The 17,062-nt window shown below is 35.9% G+C and overlaps 1 protein-coding gene across 1 annotated transcript; it reads left to right on the forward strand.

Annotated features, from left to right (window-relative positions):
- The first annotated feature begins 290 nt into the window (after positions 1-290).
- LOC113232427 (uncharacterized protein DDB_G0284459) lies at positions 291-14,843 on the forward strand. The gene is made up of 7 exons (XM_026467149.1): positions 291-482; positions 2,324-3,718; positions 3,796-6,233; positions 9,392-9,532; positions 10,357-10,497; positions 13,245-13,381; positions 14,060-14,843. Exons 1-7 carry the CDS (start codon positions 291-293, stop codon positions 14,560-14,562), a joined length of 4,947 nt encoding a protein of 1,648 aa, XP_026322934.1. The 3' UTR covers positions 14,563-14,843.
- The last annotated feature ends 2,219 nt before the right edge of the window (positions 14,844-17,062 follow it).

The following is a 17,062-nucleotide window of genomic DNA, read 5'->3' on the forward strand; positions in this document are numbered from 1 at the left end:
TGTCGCGATCGGGCCGGGTTGGAACAGGGAAAAAGTACTCGACCCCGTGCCCCAACCGTGCCTCGGCCGTGACACGGACTCGGCCCGATTTAAAATGAAGTTCATACAAAAGCATTATATAGATATTCGACCGTGACACGGCCGGCGCACGAGCGGAGCACGGCTCGGCCCCGGCTCACGAGCGGAGCACGGCTCGGCCCCGGCTCGGTGTAACATGATTCACCGTTAATAGATGGCGTTTTTAAAATTTCAACTCACCCTCAAGTTCAAATATTCTCTTTGTTTCAGATATGGAGTCTCACATCCTAAATACATATCATCAAGCGCGTTACCGGTCTATAGGGCACAAACTTCTTCGTTCCAGCGAATTGATATCCTCAGATAGCAGCTGCACGCACAATAGTCCTGAGTACCAAAATACGGGCAAACAGTATGGCAACGATTATGCATGGAAGAGACAGGATTGGAGCCGAAATCAGACTGTAAGTTCTGTTCTATTTAACATCCGACGCAAAAAGAGGGGATTTAGAAGTTTGAAGACTTACGTAAGCCGTAGCTCCTAAACGGATGCTCCGAAACGGGTGATCTCAAAGAGGTTTTTTTTTATTTGAAATCTTATTTAATCCAGATGGTTTTTGGATATTTTTGTTGAACATTTGTTCAGCTGTTTAAAGATGATCAGATCTGTTCTCAGTTAGTTAAAATTAATATTTATTCTACTTTTACTTGTTATGTGAAATCTGATGGCATGACAATAATATGGTAACCTTGGTCTTATACTGCAACCACAACAGTCTGCAGCCTATCCGTGTCTTCAAGTACTTGCAGTAGAGCTATAAGTGTTTGGGTATTAAATTGGTCTCGACAGTTGCCTTTTAAGTGTTATATTAATATATTTTCATCACATTTGGACGTAAATAGTATGATTGCATGGTGGCATTTGGGGCGTTATAGTCAAGTTATGACTATAATGCCCCAAAAAAACCCTGGGGCCTTTTTCTTTCCATTACAGCCATGGTCGGTAAGGAGTTTGCAAGATCCATGATTGTTGTGTTGTGAACCGTGTTTATATTGTATTTATTTTTTTTCTTCGCAAATGCGGTGAAAAACGTATGTGTCACGGACGGTAAAAAAATGCAAATTTCTAGTTATTAAAGCCCTCAGTTTTCGGCTTCGAGCTTCTAATAGAACCTCGTTAGTAAATTCTTATTTACCGTCCTTCATACATAATGTACTATTTCTTTATGTTTAAGTACAGTAAAATGTCGCCAATCCTTATTTAAAGAAGGTATTAACATCACCATCTCATTGAGTTTCTATTATCAAGATAAATGGGGATAATCTCGACTCGTCGCAGCCCCCAATCGTCATTCGCCACTTTAACTATTATTTAAAGTTCTAATTTATTTGTTGATGCTAAACTCAACATCGAAAGTTGAGAAAAAAAGGTGTTTTTTATCTTGAAAGGGATTCTCGAAATAAAAGTTTTTTTTATTTTTTACATCACACAATATTATGTGAGTTTATAAATTAGTATCATAAAAGATGCTCTAAAAGTGTCGTGTCCATACCACTTAAAAACAAAAGTCACAAAAACTCACATGTGATCATACGTCAAAAGTGTTTTTATCACTGGAAAGTTGTAAAATAATACGAACGACATGAAACAAATTTTATAACCCTTTTTATAACCCTTTTTATAAGTTTAAAAAAAATCTAATTATCTTCCTAGAATAAGTCCGTCCAGAAAAGTTGTCATTTTGCAGATTGGCCTCGTTACGCCTGGTGCGATTCAACTTGATTGGTTAGTTCGTAAATTAGGGTTCATTACGATACGATGCTAATGTTCGGTGTAGTTACGTTTGCAATATTATTTAAATTATCTGCTGTTGGCGACTAAAAAACCACGCCGAATAAAATAGTACTTCAAGTATTTAGCGCTAAAGAACAGTTGCAGATGTAATGCTGGCCGTGTCGCGAGAACTTCAATAGATAAATGCATTATTTAATTCAAATAACTTGTACTCACTCAGTTACAAATCATGCTAGCTTATAAATGTTCTTAAGCTCTTAATTCTTATCGAGAAGTTACTTATCGATGCGACGCTGTAGTGCAGTAGAAGGTAGGAATGTAGGGCAAGTATCAAACGCACGCCGGCACAATCTGCTTTTATTCTTTACAATGGAGATTGATGTATTATTTTTAGAACAATAATAATTATTATGTACATATAATTAGTTTATTCTGCACCAAATAGAAACAAGCTGGATTGGTTTTAATTCCTTTAATTCCTCCTTCATCAGCAATAATGTTTTCTTACAGATAAACATGACGAAAAGTCAAGATTCAAGTTCCGATGAAGAGGAAAACATAGAAGTTCAAGAGGTGTCGTTTGAAGACAGACCACCTGGGACTTTCCAGTTAGAAAGTGATACAGTAGAAGAAAACATCTTAGTGGAAGGAGATGATTATGATGTCATACAGGTTTTCGCTGTCGACCCAAATTTAGATTTCGAAGTATCTACAGATGACGAGGAACACGGCGATTTTGCAATATTAGAGAAAAAGTCAGAAAACGACACCGAATATGTCGTATCTCAGGAGAAATTGACAAACCAAATAGGTAACTGTGAAACGACTTTACCGTCAGACGTCCTAAACTTCAACCTAGACACGCCAGTGGTTTCAAATGTCGATGAATACTTTAACAAGGAAGATAAAGATATACTGGCGATCAAAGATGAGCCGGTTGTACACGACGTCGACGAATATTTTATTAAGGAAGAGATACCGAAGGAAATAAACGTGGACGATTTCTTTATCAAAGAAAAGCCGCCCGAAGACACGCAGTTTGATGTTAAGCCGGCAGCTGTTGAAGAGTTTTTCGATCCTAAAGCTATTAAAGCTCCTGAGGAACCTTCCGAAACGGACACAGTAGAAGTGCCTATAAACGAGTCTGATTTAGAGGTCCTGCCCAACATTGAAGACTTGAAAAAGTTTCTCTTAGAAGACATGACATATTCTAAATTCAAGAACGCACAAAGATCATGCTCATTGCCGCAGTCACCGATGCACAATCTTTGCCTTGATATTGATGATTCTAAAACTTGTCTAAGCTTTGAAGACTTGAACCTTGATCTCTCAGATCTCACTTTTGATAATGACAAAGACAAGTCTGGTAAAAGTGATGATGTTCCGCGTACTCTGACTGACGAGGACGTTAATAGCTTCTTAATAACAACAAAGCCAGAACCCTTGGAGCGACCAAAAAGCGTTGAACCATTGAATGATGATTTCAGTCATCAAGACATGGAGATAGATCGACCCGTTGAATCTATTGTCAATACGGTTCGGCCAATAAAAACGGAGGGGATTCGTTCGTTAATACGTACTTCGACTCTAGTCCCAAAACCATCCGTTTTGGATTATGCAATAGAAAAATCAACCATCAAGAAAGAGAAGATTGATATAAAGATTGAAGTGGACGATTTCGTTGACGTTGAATCTTGCAATGATACTGTCATACCAGTACTAGAGGCGAACAACTTAAACTCTTTATTAGAACAGTTTGAGGCAACAGAGAAGCTAAATACTAAGTCTAAGCGACCAGTGATAAAGACAGAAGAACAAAAAGTGAAAAGTGCTTGTTTAACTAATGGTATGAGGTTACAAGATGCGGGCGTTCAACTGAACAAAACTAAAATGCGACAAATCCTGGTAAGTATCTACATTTCTTCACGAATTTCTCCTAGGTCCATTTAAAGAGCGTATTGTATCTTAAAATATCCTTGCAGATGCCGTCGACTATAAACGCTGCAGTCAGGAGATCGCCCAGTCCGGTGCACTCTGACCACGATTATTGCTCGTCTAAAAAGCGATACAGTCTCCCTAACATCAAAAGGGGGCAGAGTCTCCTGAAACCTGAAGTGTTGTCTAGCAACAGTCGCATTCTAAACTCTAGGCATAGAACATGCAAAAATAAAAAAGTAGTTTATGCTCTTAGTAGTGATGACGAAGCTGATAAGAATAAGGCTAAGTTGAAGAAACCAGGGACACGCAGTGATGATAATGACATTAAAATTAAGAAGCCTAGTATCAAACAAACTGTGAAACTCATACCGCAAGGGACGCGTAAAAAACTTTCTCCCGTGCGTGCTCTTAACGATTCTAAAGATAAAAGTAACAATTCTGTGATTATCGAAGATGCTTGTGAAGCGAGTGATACTCCTATTAGTCAAAATTCTAACAGTAGCATTAAGTTAACTATTAAAAACAAATCTGAAGTTATTCTTAACTGTGATGAAAAAGACTCTCAGAAAGATAAAACTATCGAAAAGGGTAAACCTAGTGTGAGTGACAAAGAAACTAAATCTATTAAGGTAGACGCTCAGAACAATAACAAAAATAATAAAAATACTAAATATGTAAAAGAATTAGTTAGCAACAAAGTTAACAGTGTTAGTAGTCTAGAGAAGTGTATCAATGTAAATGCAAAAGAGGGATCCCGTCCAAGAGAGGAAAACTTTTATACGGCTTTATTTAGTAATAAACAAGATGTCCAGATACCACAAACATTGCAAGTGAAACCAGAAAAAAGATCATTTGAAGAGGAAATTAGTATAGCAACTAAACTTCCGAACAAAGAGGAACAACCCCAAAAGAAGAAAAAGCTTAACCTCCAGGAGTACAAAATGAGGCGATGCGTTAGTTCTAACAGTAGTTCGGCTGCGGTGAGCCCTGAGGCTATATTTCCTGATATACAGAATCCATTCGGCATAGATAAGACGTCTAAAAGTACTCCCAGCCAAACGCCACCGAATGGTCTGATAGATATGAATGAACAAATTAACAACGAGGCTCCAAAGAAAATATTCGATCCGATACGGGAAGCTTCCAGAAAAATCTTAATGAACACAAGAAAACATAAAGCGGAAGCTATGAGAAAGAGAGACGAAGATATTGTGATGAGTAAAATACCGAAAGTCGAGAATTTGGAACTGCAACCATTAATAAGTGACGCTGAAATGATGAAAATAGTGGGGATGGCTCCTGCTGAAATTTTACCGAAACCGATCACAAACGAGAAACCACAAATTCCAGCAGAATATGAAGAAATCGTTATGGTCAGCGTTGGAGTAAATACAAATGAGATAATTTTCAAAGAACTGGAAACTTCTCAAAGAATTAAGAAATCACAATCGCCAATCGATTTAAAATCTGTTATCAACTTTAAAATTAAAAAGTCTGATCACGTTCTCAAACAAAATGTATTTGACGCTGTAAAACGCGAAAAAAGGAGTCTTAATGATGAAAAGAAGCAGTCTGAAAGCAAAATTGATAAAGAACGTTTTAAGGACATAACAGCCACTCTAAAAAGTGTTGGAAAACAAGTTGATACCAAAATATCAAGCAATTCTTTGTTTGCTAGCATTCAAGACGTGGTCATGAAAAAGGCACCTGATGAAGTTACAGAAAAATCTCCGGGGAAAGATAAACGTTCAAAATCTAACTCTCCTAAACGGAAAGCAGTTACATATATTAAAACTACCATTGTCCGAGAGTACGACGTTAATGCTGACCACGGTGAAGACAAAATCATTTTACATCTCGAAAAAGACAGAAAGAAGCCCCAATTATCTGAAATGGTCATTCAAACTGATCCGAATCCTGAATTTGGTAAACTATCTTCAGTAACTGTAGAAATTCCAGTTGAAAGGACACCAAACAGGAAGAGGAATGATAGCGATATGTCAATGTCTAGTGAAAGTAGTCCATCTCCCAAACAAAGTCCTGCTAAGACTGAAGAAAGAAAGAAGATTGAGCGTCCATCTCGGAATAGGTCGCGGTCCGTAGAGAAGCGTTCGAGGTCAAAAAATCGCTATGACAAATATAGGCGATCGCGAACTCGTTCCCGAAGTCGTAGGCGACGTCGTTCCCATAGCAGAAGTTGTAGTCGAAGTAGATCTCGCTCTCGTGGAAGGTTCCGACGCTATCGTCGTTCAGATTCTCCGTATAAAAGAAAACGTAGGTCCAGATCGCCTTATCGCCGTCGATCGCCATCGGTACGTCGGGAGTATCGGTCACAGTGTTCTCGATCAAGAAAAGTGATCGAGCCGAAGAGTCCGCTTAAAAAGAAGAGTCCACATAAAATTGTCGATAGAAAATTGGAGAAGTCAATAACACCTCCGCCGCGCAAACCGACCGTTTCAGAAAGCTCGGTTTCTTCGTCTAGGTAAGTCTTCACAATATGTTATATTTATTGTTGTACTTGGTGTTGGTTACTTTTTCTAGGTTACATGTACATCATACAGGTACATTATTTCAGGGGAAACAATCTGTTCAGTCACATTTAATTTAGGTACTATAAGATTTATCTGTTTATCGAAAATTCGAAGTAAATTTATTTAATAATTAATTTAATTTATTTTAATTTTATAAATTTTCGTTCTCATTATTAGCATAATACGTACCCGTATATGTAAAGAAAAATAATGTGTGATTAACGAATTTCTACATTTCGAAAATAATATAAATGCTTAACAAATGGGTGCAGAGGTTTTTAAAATAACAACATATTATTTAGACAAAAATAACATAAATAAATTAAATGGAATTCGAACCCAGTCGCCATGATATGTCATAGTGACATTTAGTAATTTTCCGCCTAAACAGTTTTTTTGAATTGTTGTAGTAAACTGACACTGGCGATGACCGCCATAATTTTTATAACCTTATAAAACCGATACTGGCACAAACCTATTGGCCGCCATTAAAATAGAACAATTCAAATTCAGAATACTATCATTACATCTCAATCCAAAATGCCTAAGTTGAAAAAGGGATTATGATTAAACATGATTATTATTCGATATTACTAAAGTTTGTACCTAATTGGAAATTAAAACTATTTTTTCGGATATAAATCGCGTACTTTTATTCAAATAAATCAATTACGGCTTTTTAGTGGTCCCCATGGTCACGGCTGACTGGGTTATACCTAATTTCACAAGGCTTTGATTGCAATGTCTAACAACTACTATAATTTATTTTTAAAGATTGATAGAGTAAATGTTGCACAAAACATATATTATTATTTTTAAAGAAAAAACATATTAACAGCCTTGGTGCGACGTATCAAATTTAATACTATGTAGTACTTAACTGATATTGCGACAAATATATCTTCGAAGGAATTTATAAGAAAAATGATAAACTGTGAGAAAAAAGACGCTGACGATGCCTAAAGAACCAACTGTGTTTTTTTATACAGATTACCAGAGAAATTTGTACAAATTAAAAGTGTTTAGCATATTTAGTACTATTATAATATGATAAATAGTTAACATATATACATAAATAGTTAGTATACATAACAAATATTACATTTGAGGGAAACAAACCATTGGACAGTGGATGGGAACTCTAAAAAAAAACCTGTGATATTTTAAAAACTATTGACTATATACAATTAACGTTTCCGTACCTAATAAAAAGAAAATCTCGAAACGCTATCATTTTGTACTCACAAAGATAAAGAGTTATATGATGTCATGTTAGAATTGATTATTAAAAACTAATCACAAAATGAAACCCATTAAACCAATCAAATTTAAAAATGGACTTTTAAAAGGTAGCAGCATAGAGTTTACGTTTAAAGTTTGAAACATATTTGAAAAAAAAAATAAAAAAATTTTCATCGGAGACAAATAATTTGTCCTAAACCCTAAAACAAAGGCATTATCTTCTAATAAGAACGATAAAAAAATTATGTTTAAGTTAGGCGATATTTTTTTTTATCTTGAAGTTGTGTCTATGGCGATGTGTTCATCCTGAGGTTAGATCCTATGCACTTGAATCGATTTTCATAAAAAATGGAGTCGGAATGTGCAATCCTTAATATGCAGGATTGCAAGGTGGATATTGTGTGGAGTTGCCTCCTTTTCGTCTAAAAAATATTTTTTACATCGAAATTTGTAATACGTATGGAATTAAACCAAAATCCGTATTCGCCGTTTCCGCTCACGACTTTTGGCAGATATTGAATTAAATAAATAAGTAACGCACACTCTCATCATAGCCCTGTACTAGGGTAACCCTGTGTCGCGGATGCCATGGACACACACATAGACAACCACAAATTACATCCAAAGTCACGAGATAAATAAATGTAGGCCATACAAATATTTCTCCCGGCCTGGGAATCGAAACTGGGACCTCTGCGCGGCAGTCCGGCATGGTAACCGTACGGCCACGGCCTTTGGGTAAAAACCCGAGCGAGTTGAATGGGTTTTAACATGGTTTTAACACACTGCCTGTCACTAGTTCCAATAGTTTGTGGATTCCCGTTCACCAGTAAAAATTCGTAAACCTTGTACCTCCTAATAACTAATGTGAACTTTTGAGTAGACAAAACAGAATTAGTAGAAATAATGATTATATCTTTTTTAAAAGTAAAAAAAAGGGTCAAATATATTCTAAGCTTGCATTGCCCGATATTGCGCTTGAAGAGTAAAAAAAGGATTCCGTCCAAAAACGAAGTTTTCTAATTTAGCCGACGATATGTGTTTGATAACATGTGTACACTGGGAACATATTCGCACACTGGGAATGACAGTGACACAATGCAAAATTTTGATTTAGAGTAGTGAAACTTTGAACCTTATGAAATCTTTCATTCGGGTCCTGATCAAATAGTCTCACAAGATACTATTGGGTTTGGTGCGGGTGAGAGATCTGAGAGTCTACTGCCACTTTTTATAATTTAATTATTTTTTTGCAACTTTATTTATTATTATTACCACTAATCTAGTTTTTAAGTTATATATTTGTAAGTTACTAACACTATTGGACCACAAAAAAGAATTGTGTTGTCTGAATAAATAATTATATTATTATTATAAAGTACGTACTCTCAAATCCAAGATGACGTTACAAATTGAAAAAAAAAAAAAATAGTTATTTGCATAGTGACGTTATAATTCTCAGTGTGCGTATGTCGATGATTTGATGATTAAATAAATACAATTTTTTTTCTGAATTCTTTAAAGAACGAAAATTCTCTTTGCGTTTTTACTGATGTTGCTTTGGTAATTCGGTCTTTCGGTAATTTATAATTTAGGTATTTTTAGCTGTCTGATAATAAAGACCATTATTAAAACGTTCGGCATTATAAACTTTCTATATGCAGATATATACAGGCATTCCTTTAAAATGTCTTTTACGGGTTTTACGTTACCTACATGTTAACAATTTATCTAACCGAACATAAAATGTGACTTAACAGATATTTTTTTAAACTCTTCTTCGTATGTCATATCTTCACATAATTTTTATTTTCATCAGCGGACTTGATACCATGACCTTTAATGCATTATATTCCGTGTATTTCAGCTCATCTTCTTCGTCGTCGTCTAGTTCTTCAGGCGAGTCGGGAAAGTCTTGCAGATCCTCGTCCAGGAGATCCTGTAGTCCATATAGGAGAGACGACTGTAGGAAGAAGCGATATCATAGTCCAAACAGCTCAGAAGATAGGTAAGAATATTTTTAGTTTTTGGAAAATTATGTAAACAAAATTTGCTCCTCATGGAGCACCATTTTAAAACTGCCTCAGAGCGGTCCTTTTTCATTGTACTAGCTGGATAAAAATGGCCAAGTCTGGCGAATTGCATGGTTAATTTTTATGTTGCGTTGCTTATTTTTTATTTGTGTCTTCCTGACGAAGCCCACGTTGCGGATTGACGTAACTATGTAATTAATTTAGTTTTTGAATGAATTGAATTTTTTACATTTAATGGAATAAATGATTTTTAAAACTAATATTCTTAGATTTATGTTATGGCTCTAGCAGAAAGAATGAATAAAAATATTAAGTTTTCATTAGTTAGCTTGGTTTGGTTTGGGTCTATTTCCAGTATACCGTTCCTTTTTAACCTACTTCAAAAAAATGTGTAGGTTCTCAATTCGACAGTATATTTTATTTTCATACTTTTTGCATGATGTTACGCGATAACTCTGCGAAAATTTGTGAACCGACTTTGATAATTTTTTTTGTTGGAAAGTGGGTACCTCGGTAGGGTCCCATTTAAATTTGAAGAAAATATTCCGCCTCTAAGGGTGGCAGACTAGGTGATGCATCCGGTTTCGCGCACTTTCCGGTAACCGATTTCAATAAAACTTGGCAAATAAACGTAATTCCACGAACTTTTGATGTCGGTTTTTTTAGTACTCTGTACTGAGATTACTTCATATCTGAACCTAGAAAAGGTAACATTACATTCTATAAGGTCACCAATAAACTTGTGTAGGTTCTACATAAATGAATTGATTGTGCTTATGAAAATTTTAACTTAATATAGAGAAAGCAACACACCCGTGGAAGAGCGGCGGATCGTTTTCGTAGGCCGGCTCGAGAAGGATGTCGTAAAGTCCACTCTACGTTCGCTGTTCTCCAAGTTTGGACCAGTCATTGAAGTGCGACTACATAGCAAGGAAGATGGGTAAGTGTCTTGTCGCATCCCTCATGGAAGAATGGCATAGTGGAGTTACATCAACATGTTTATTGCTCTTTTAGATATAGAAAAAAATATCCACATCCTCTCCAATTTTTGCAACTCTATCTACAATATTAGTCGATATAGTTATAAAAATTGGAAAGAATGTGGGTTATATTTTTCTGTATCTAATGGAACAATAAACGTGTTCGACGTAACTCTACTTATGCCATTCTTCCATGAGGCGTGTGATGTGATTTAAACTATAGGTTTGCTGCCGTCTAACCGGCTAATGGCGCATTTACACTAGGTTAAACGACTCAGTGTAAACACAGAGACCGAAGTTCGCTGCCGGAGTCCACCTAGTCGACTAGGTGCGTCACTGTCGGGCGATGCGGTCAACTTCGAGAAGCGACAGTAGACATACGTTTCTATGTTTCGGTTGCCTCTTGCGGACACGGTGTGCAGCGACAGCCGGGGAATACCCACCTACCTGATTAGTTTGTTGAATGTTTCGAACGACTTGTTGTGTATCTGCGTTGTATTTATAATGACCGAATGAATAATGAAAGATGGAAAATAGTGAAGTAGGAAATTATTTTTTTTTTCGTATACAAATCGCGTATATTTGTTTTTTCAAATGAACCAATGTGTCGGGTCATCAACTAGTTGTGTTTAATATTAATGCGAAACTTTTTTTTGGAAAAATTTAAAATTTAGGTAATTAATAACTTTTGTAACAATAGTGAATAATAAGGATGGTTTGTATTAATATTAGACATAACAGGTTGATTTGATGACTTTACCACCTCAGTCACCCGCGTCCATGGGACCTGCAAAAGCCCGAAACGTTGGTTTGTCTGAAAAAACATACTACACATGTGTAGCAACCGCGAAAACCTAAGAACTCGATAAATAGTGAAATGCTTTTATTGGTTGAATTATACCGACATAATGAAATTTTGTGGAATGCATCTGATGAGTTGAGTTAAAACAGGGAGCCGCCGCGAATTAATAATGTCAGCATTACTGTGTTCCGGTTTTGAAGGGTAAAGGTGCTGGTGAAATTCCAGGCACATGGGACTTATCAACCTTATCAACTTACGTCTCAGGGTGACGGGCGCAGTGGTAGTGCACCTTATGTCTTTGCAATATAAAACTCTGAGTGGCACTGTAACTGTTATGGACAGGCGTGTAGCTTACTATCACGCGCACGACTTGCTCGTCCCGTCATTTAATGTTATAAAAAAAAGGAGAATTCGCTTGCCGAAGAGACGGCAACCGACTCGGTGTAAACAAGACCTTTTCAATTAGATTGACTTCAATTTCGGCTTTTATTATGCGAAAAACGTTGCATTCTACTTGAGGGACCGAGATTGCCATCATATATCTATATGTATAACAAACGTACTAACCTTTTGACCTCGAACACGACTCTAAAGACTGACGTAAACCATACACAATCTGAGCCAGAAGACCCCGCTCACAAGAGCTTTCCGATTCCTGAATGATGTTGCAGACACAATAGACTTGTTTTCATATACTCTGAATGAATGAAATAAAGAATACAAAAACAAAATGAAATATTCTTTTTACTTCTCATGTTCTTAAAGTTCGTATTTATGCTGGGCGTAGGCTGCATAAAATAGGATTTTATGCTCTAGTGCATAAAATAAAATCGTCGTTTAAGACCGAGGCGATGACGCCTGCGCCAACAGCCACGCACATTAGAACTTTATAAAATAAAGTTTTACTTTTATTTTTTAATCCGTGTTATATGTCTAATTGTTGTAATTTTACATTCAATTTTAATTAAATAATCGTTTATTTGTAATATATAATATGTTGCGGTTTAATTTCCTCGCAATCGAAATTAAAAGCAGAGTGTATAACTCATACACAAAACCCATTTTACCCTCGACTTAAGTATCTTCCCTTGCCTCGGATGAAATGACGTGTTTATGCACATGTTGTACAATCTAATATTATTGTACATAAAATTACAGTTAAAATACAATACAGTAGCTTGAGTATAAGGATAGTAAGTTAAACTAAATTAAGTTAAGTTATTGCTATGTAGCAATTTCTTTCAGGCAACCTTAGTATAGAAATTAACGATATGCGAAACAAGTGCAACCAAAGAATATCATTATAAGTAAACTACGTAATAATTATTATTAAACTCATACGTATATATATTAACTAATATTATTAATATATAACAATACATGAATAATAATATTAAATGCTTAAAGAAAAATGTAGTATATGTGTAGTAAATAAATGAAAGGATAGTGGAGAAAAGACGAAACTGAAACTGGAAGGTATCAAGAGAAGGGAAATGTTGAATCGATTCAAGAAGAGAATTCCACAGTCTGTGTGAGTTCCCAAGAATAACACTATACGTTATTTTGCTATGTACCTGTATTATTATAATTTATAGTACATTACATGTATTGTTAGTTTCTTTTTATTATGGATTTAATATATAGGTAGCAACATATGTTTTTGTTCACTATCGCGTTGGTTATGACCATAATGATATGTGTAAAGTTTTACATAAATAAATAAATAAATGCATATGGTTTATGATGAATTTGCTTCTCTCTTTGGTCTTTGTTGTAATTTGGTCCACCGTAATTTGTGATATTCTATTGGCATGATATATTTTCTGTGCTCAGCTTGATGACCCCAAGGTTCTTCAATCAATGGTCTTTTGTTTGTATATTAAGTTTGTCTGTAATCATCTTCAGATCCCGGTATGGTTTCGTAACCTATCAGCGCGCACGCGATGCCTGGTCCGCCGTCGAAGCTGCCGGTACCTTCCCGCAGTATGACGTTGGCTTCGGCGGCCGCAGGGCCTTCTGCAGGCAGAGCTATGCTGATCTTGGTAAGCATTTGAGTCATACACAGTTAGTGGTTAACAAAATTCCACAGGGTGTTGGTAACTTGTCATTTCTCGAAATTTTAATCCTTTAAATTATCGATTTAGAAAACAGATCCATCATAAATGGGTTTAATAGTGTTCACATAGAGTATATAACCAAATCGACCATTTGACTTATGCTATAATGAGGAAAATTTAAAAATGTAATATTTAATTACCGATGAAATGTGATTCTGTTTGTTTTGTAATTAGATATTTTGCTATTTTTTTCCACACCACCAAATAGAACAGCCCCCTATTGTTACAGATATCTTTATTGCAATAAATACAGAATATTTTTCGAATATACGGAGACGTCCACACAGGTTTGTTGGCACTGTACTATATTACAGTGCAAACGAGAGTTGATATTTATAAATGATATCTGTCCCAGTTGACTGATGAATTACCAGGAATGTGTGGCCCTTATTTCGTCTCTATTTTTGGTTATATACTCGATGGTTCATAATTTTGTATTATCAGTATGATTGGAATAATAAATTTGCAGTGGACTATACTTAATGTATTCTACCATGGAATATGCTTATTACTTCTCCATGAATCACTTTTGAAAAGGTGATAATTGAGAAAGAGATGATAGTTTGCATTTAAAGAAATTCACTATTGGCCTCTTATTTACAGATGGCCTAGAAGCAAAATACACAGAATCTGCGTTCCACGGTGCGGGTACGCTTCCACCACGACGTGACAATGACATGTCGTTCGAACAAATGTTGTTGGACATGAAGAAGAAGCTCAGTCAACGCAAAGGAGATAAGAAAGACGATGTTTCTAGAGACGACGAGAATAAAACTAGAAATGATGATGAGAGATCCAAGTGGGATGATGAGAAATTTAAGCGTGACGAAGACAGGCCTAAACGTGATGAAGGGAAGTCTAAGCGTGACGAAGAGAGGTCTAAGCCTGACGAAGACAAGTCCAAGCTTCACGAAGAGAAGCCTAAGCGTGACGAGGACAGGCCTAAGCGCGAGGAAGACAGGTTTAAACGTGTCGATGATAGGTCTAACCGTGACGATGTAAAATCTAAGCGTGATGATGAAAGATCTAAGCGTGTAGATAACAGAACTAAGCGTAATGAAGCTAGACCAAAACGTAACGATAAAAGACGTTATAACAACGCTTGACAATTACAAGGCAGGATTACAGTTCAAGATAAAGTTCGAATGATAATTGTAAGGTGACGTGTGTTCGGCACTATCATGTAGTGAAGTGAAATTAGTACAGTGTTTTATTATATGACTTGGTGTTAATAATCTTATCAAGGTTTAATTAAATAGTGAAGCACTACTCTTTAAATATGCATCATTGTTCTGGTAAGTTGTCAAAGTTGTAATTGTTTTGCAATTTAGATAAATTGGGTAGATAGGTTTAAATTGTTGAGGTGTTTTGGCTCTTGTGACTCTCTGATCCCTTTTGAACATCTTATACAATACTATTCTGTTTAAAAGCTGATGAATTATTCGGCGGATTCCAATATCATTCAATTAGGCATTATTTGTTGTACAATGGTCTCTACCCTAGTGGAACTTCCCAGGTCCCACTGGAGGCACGAAGTCAACAAAGCCCTGAGTGTAATCTTAGTAGTTGAATGGTACAAAAGGAACAGGATATTGTTTTTTGGGCTTGTATTGATAAATCCATCTCAAGTGTAGAATTAATATTAAGATCATTTTAATTTGACTGGACTTGCTGAAATCATCTTAAGTACATACACATTACTGTCACTTATTAATTAACGTCTCATAGTACTTAATTTAAGGTTCGGAATCGTTATTAATTTAATTGATCATATACATAGTCCAGGTGATTTATTCGATTTTATGATTCAAGATGCTTTTTATAGTCTTTTAATAGAGAGGTAGTTCAGATGCATCCATTTGTAATACCTCACTTCAAAGGTATTTATCAATACGGGCTTTAATGACAGTCTAAGCTGCTATTTGAGTTGCTGACCCAGGGTACTTAGTTACGATTGTATGATGCAATACAAATTTTGTGAGTACATTTAAGTACTTGTTTGGTAACTAAAAAATAAAGTTTGTAAAAAAATATTGAGGATTGTGTGTGTTGAACCTAAGTTTCTGTGTATAAACACAGGGTTGAAATAAGGTATAATGGCCTAATGGTTTCCAGTGAATTTTGCTTTACAATTTTTTTTTGTGTTGAGGCCTCCGTCGCGGCATTTACCTTGAACAGTACCTGTAACGAAGATGTTAACTTAAACTTATATTGTGAGCTGGAGCTGTCAAAATATTAAGAGAATCAAATAAATGAATAAAAAAACGTATGCAGATTCTACTGACTTGGTTGTCAAGATTTTTTGCGTACATTTCTTTCGTCTCATTAAATGGCTTAATCGTTTGACCATGAAGTGAATACATACATAGATTTCGTTAGCTCATTCTGAACTTCTGAGTTTGAAACGTAGACTGTGAAACAAAAAGCTTGTAGAGTTTTTGCCAATTTAAAGGAGATTGGTTAGATTTGTCAGAATGCGCGGTAGTTAAACTGTCATCCTCGTGCACTCCCTTGACAATTTAATTTTTGTTGATATTTTTTACCTCGTTCACTTGAACGCGACATTTATAATGAACACGATCCTCTGTTAGCCTTCTCTGGACTTGGGCAATTAAATTAAATTACCATTCGGTACAGCGATATTTTTTTACATACAGTACACTGCTCACATGTACCTATTCCTTTAGATAAATCTCAGTACATTTACTTTTAGTTTAGTTAATTGTAAATATTTAGATTTAATTTTTTGCTACCATACATAACTTTGATGTTCATTTTTTAACATTACCTCTTGTGATTTTGATGGCAGTTAGTTTTGTTTTTATGTAGTGAGTTTCATAAATATTAGTTGAAGAGAAATTAAAAAAGGAAATTCGTCATGACCTCATTTACAGTTGCTTAACACGATTTATTAAACGAAACATGAATTTTTCGAGCGCAATATCATATTGCTCTTTGAGTTCATTAAAAGCATAAATGCACTTTTTATGAGTTTCCGGCATAGAAGCTTAAGGAACTCACCACATTCAGAAAAACCTTTATGTCCATTCCGTAAGAGCGAGTAAGACGTTGAGTGTAAGAGCGTATCAGTTCCGAATCCGGGAAATGACGGTCCGAGATGTCACGGGGATCATATTCGTATTTTCTCGGATTCGGGGGTCTACTCTCGATCTCCGTCCGACATCCGTCCGAAACAATTACTGCCAAATAAGCAATACTAGTGCGTGTTAGTGCACAAAGTGCTAGTAGTGAGTATTAGTGCACAAGCGACATCCGAAGTGGGTCCGAGTTTTATTGATTTGGATCTTGGATTCGGAATGAACACAAATCCGATACAGTGCGTAAACGTGCTTACGCTTCTGCTCGCCGATACGAAACGTCACTTTCGTTCTTATTTCATGGTCATAAAGATTTTTCTGTCCGGCTTAATGCGGTTCCGTGTCCGTAAGTCTGGTGACTGCCTTAAGTGTGTATTCAAAAACACCACTGGAAATTTGTTCTAAAACTACAACAACATTCAGCCCATCTAGCGAATACGATACGTTAACTTTTTTGTTTCTCTGGATGTAACCATACTTTAGGATAGTAAAGCCGTTATTACCTTAA

Source organism: Hyposmocoma kahamanoa, unplaced genomic scaffold (assembly GCF_003589595.1).
Source record: "Hyposmocoma kahamanoa isolate Upper Pololo Valley unplaced genomic scaffold, ASM358959v1 76, whole genome shotgun sequence".
Taxonomy (NCBI): domain Eukaryota; kingdom Metazoa; phylum Arthropoda; class Insecta; order Lepidoptera; family Cosmopterigidae; genus Hyposmocoma; species Hyposmocoma kahamanoa.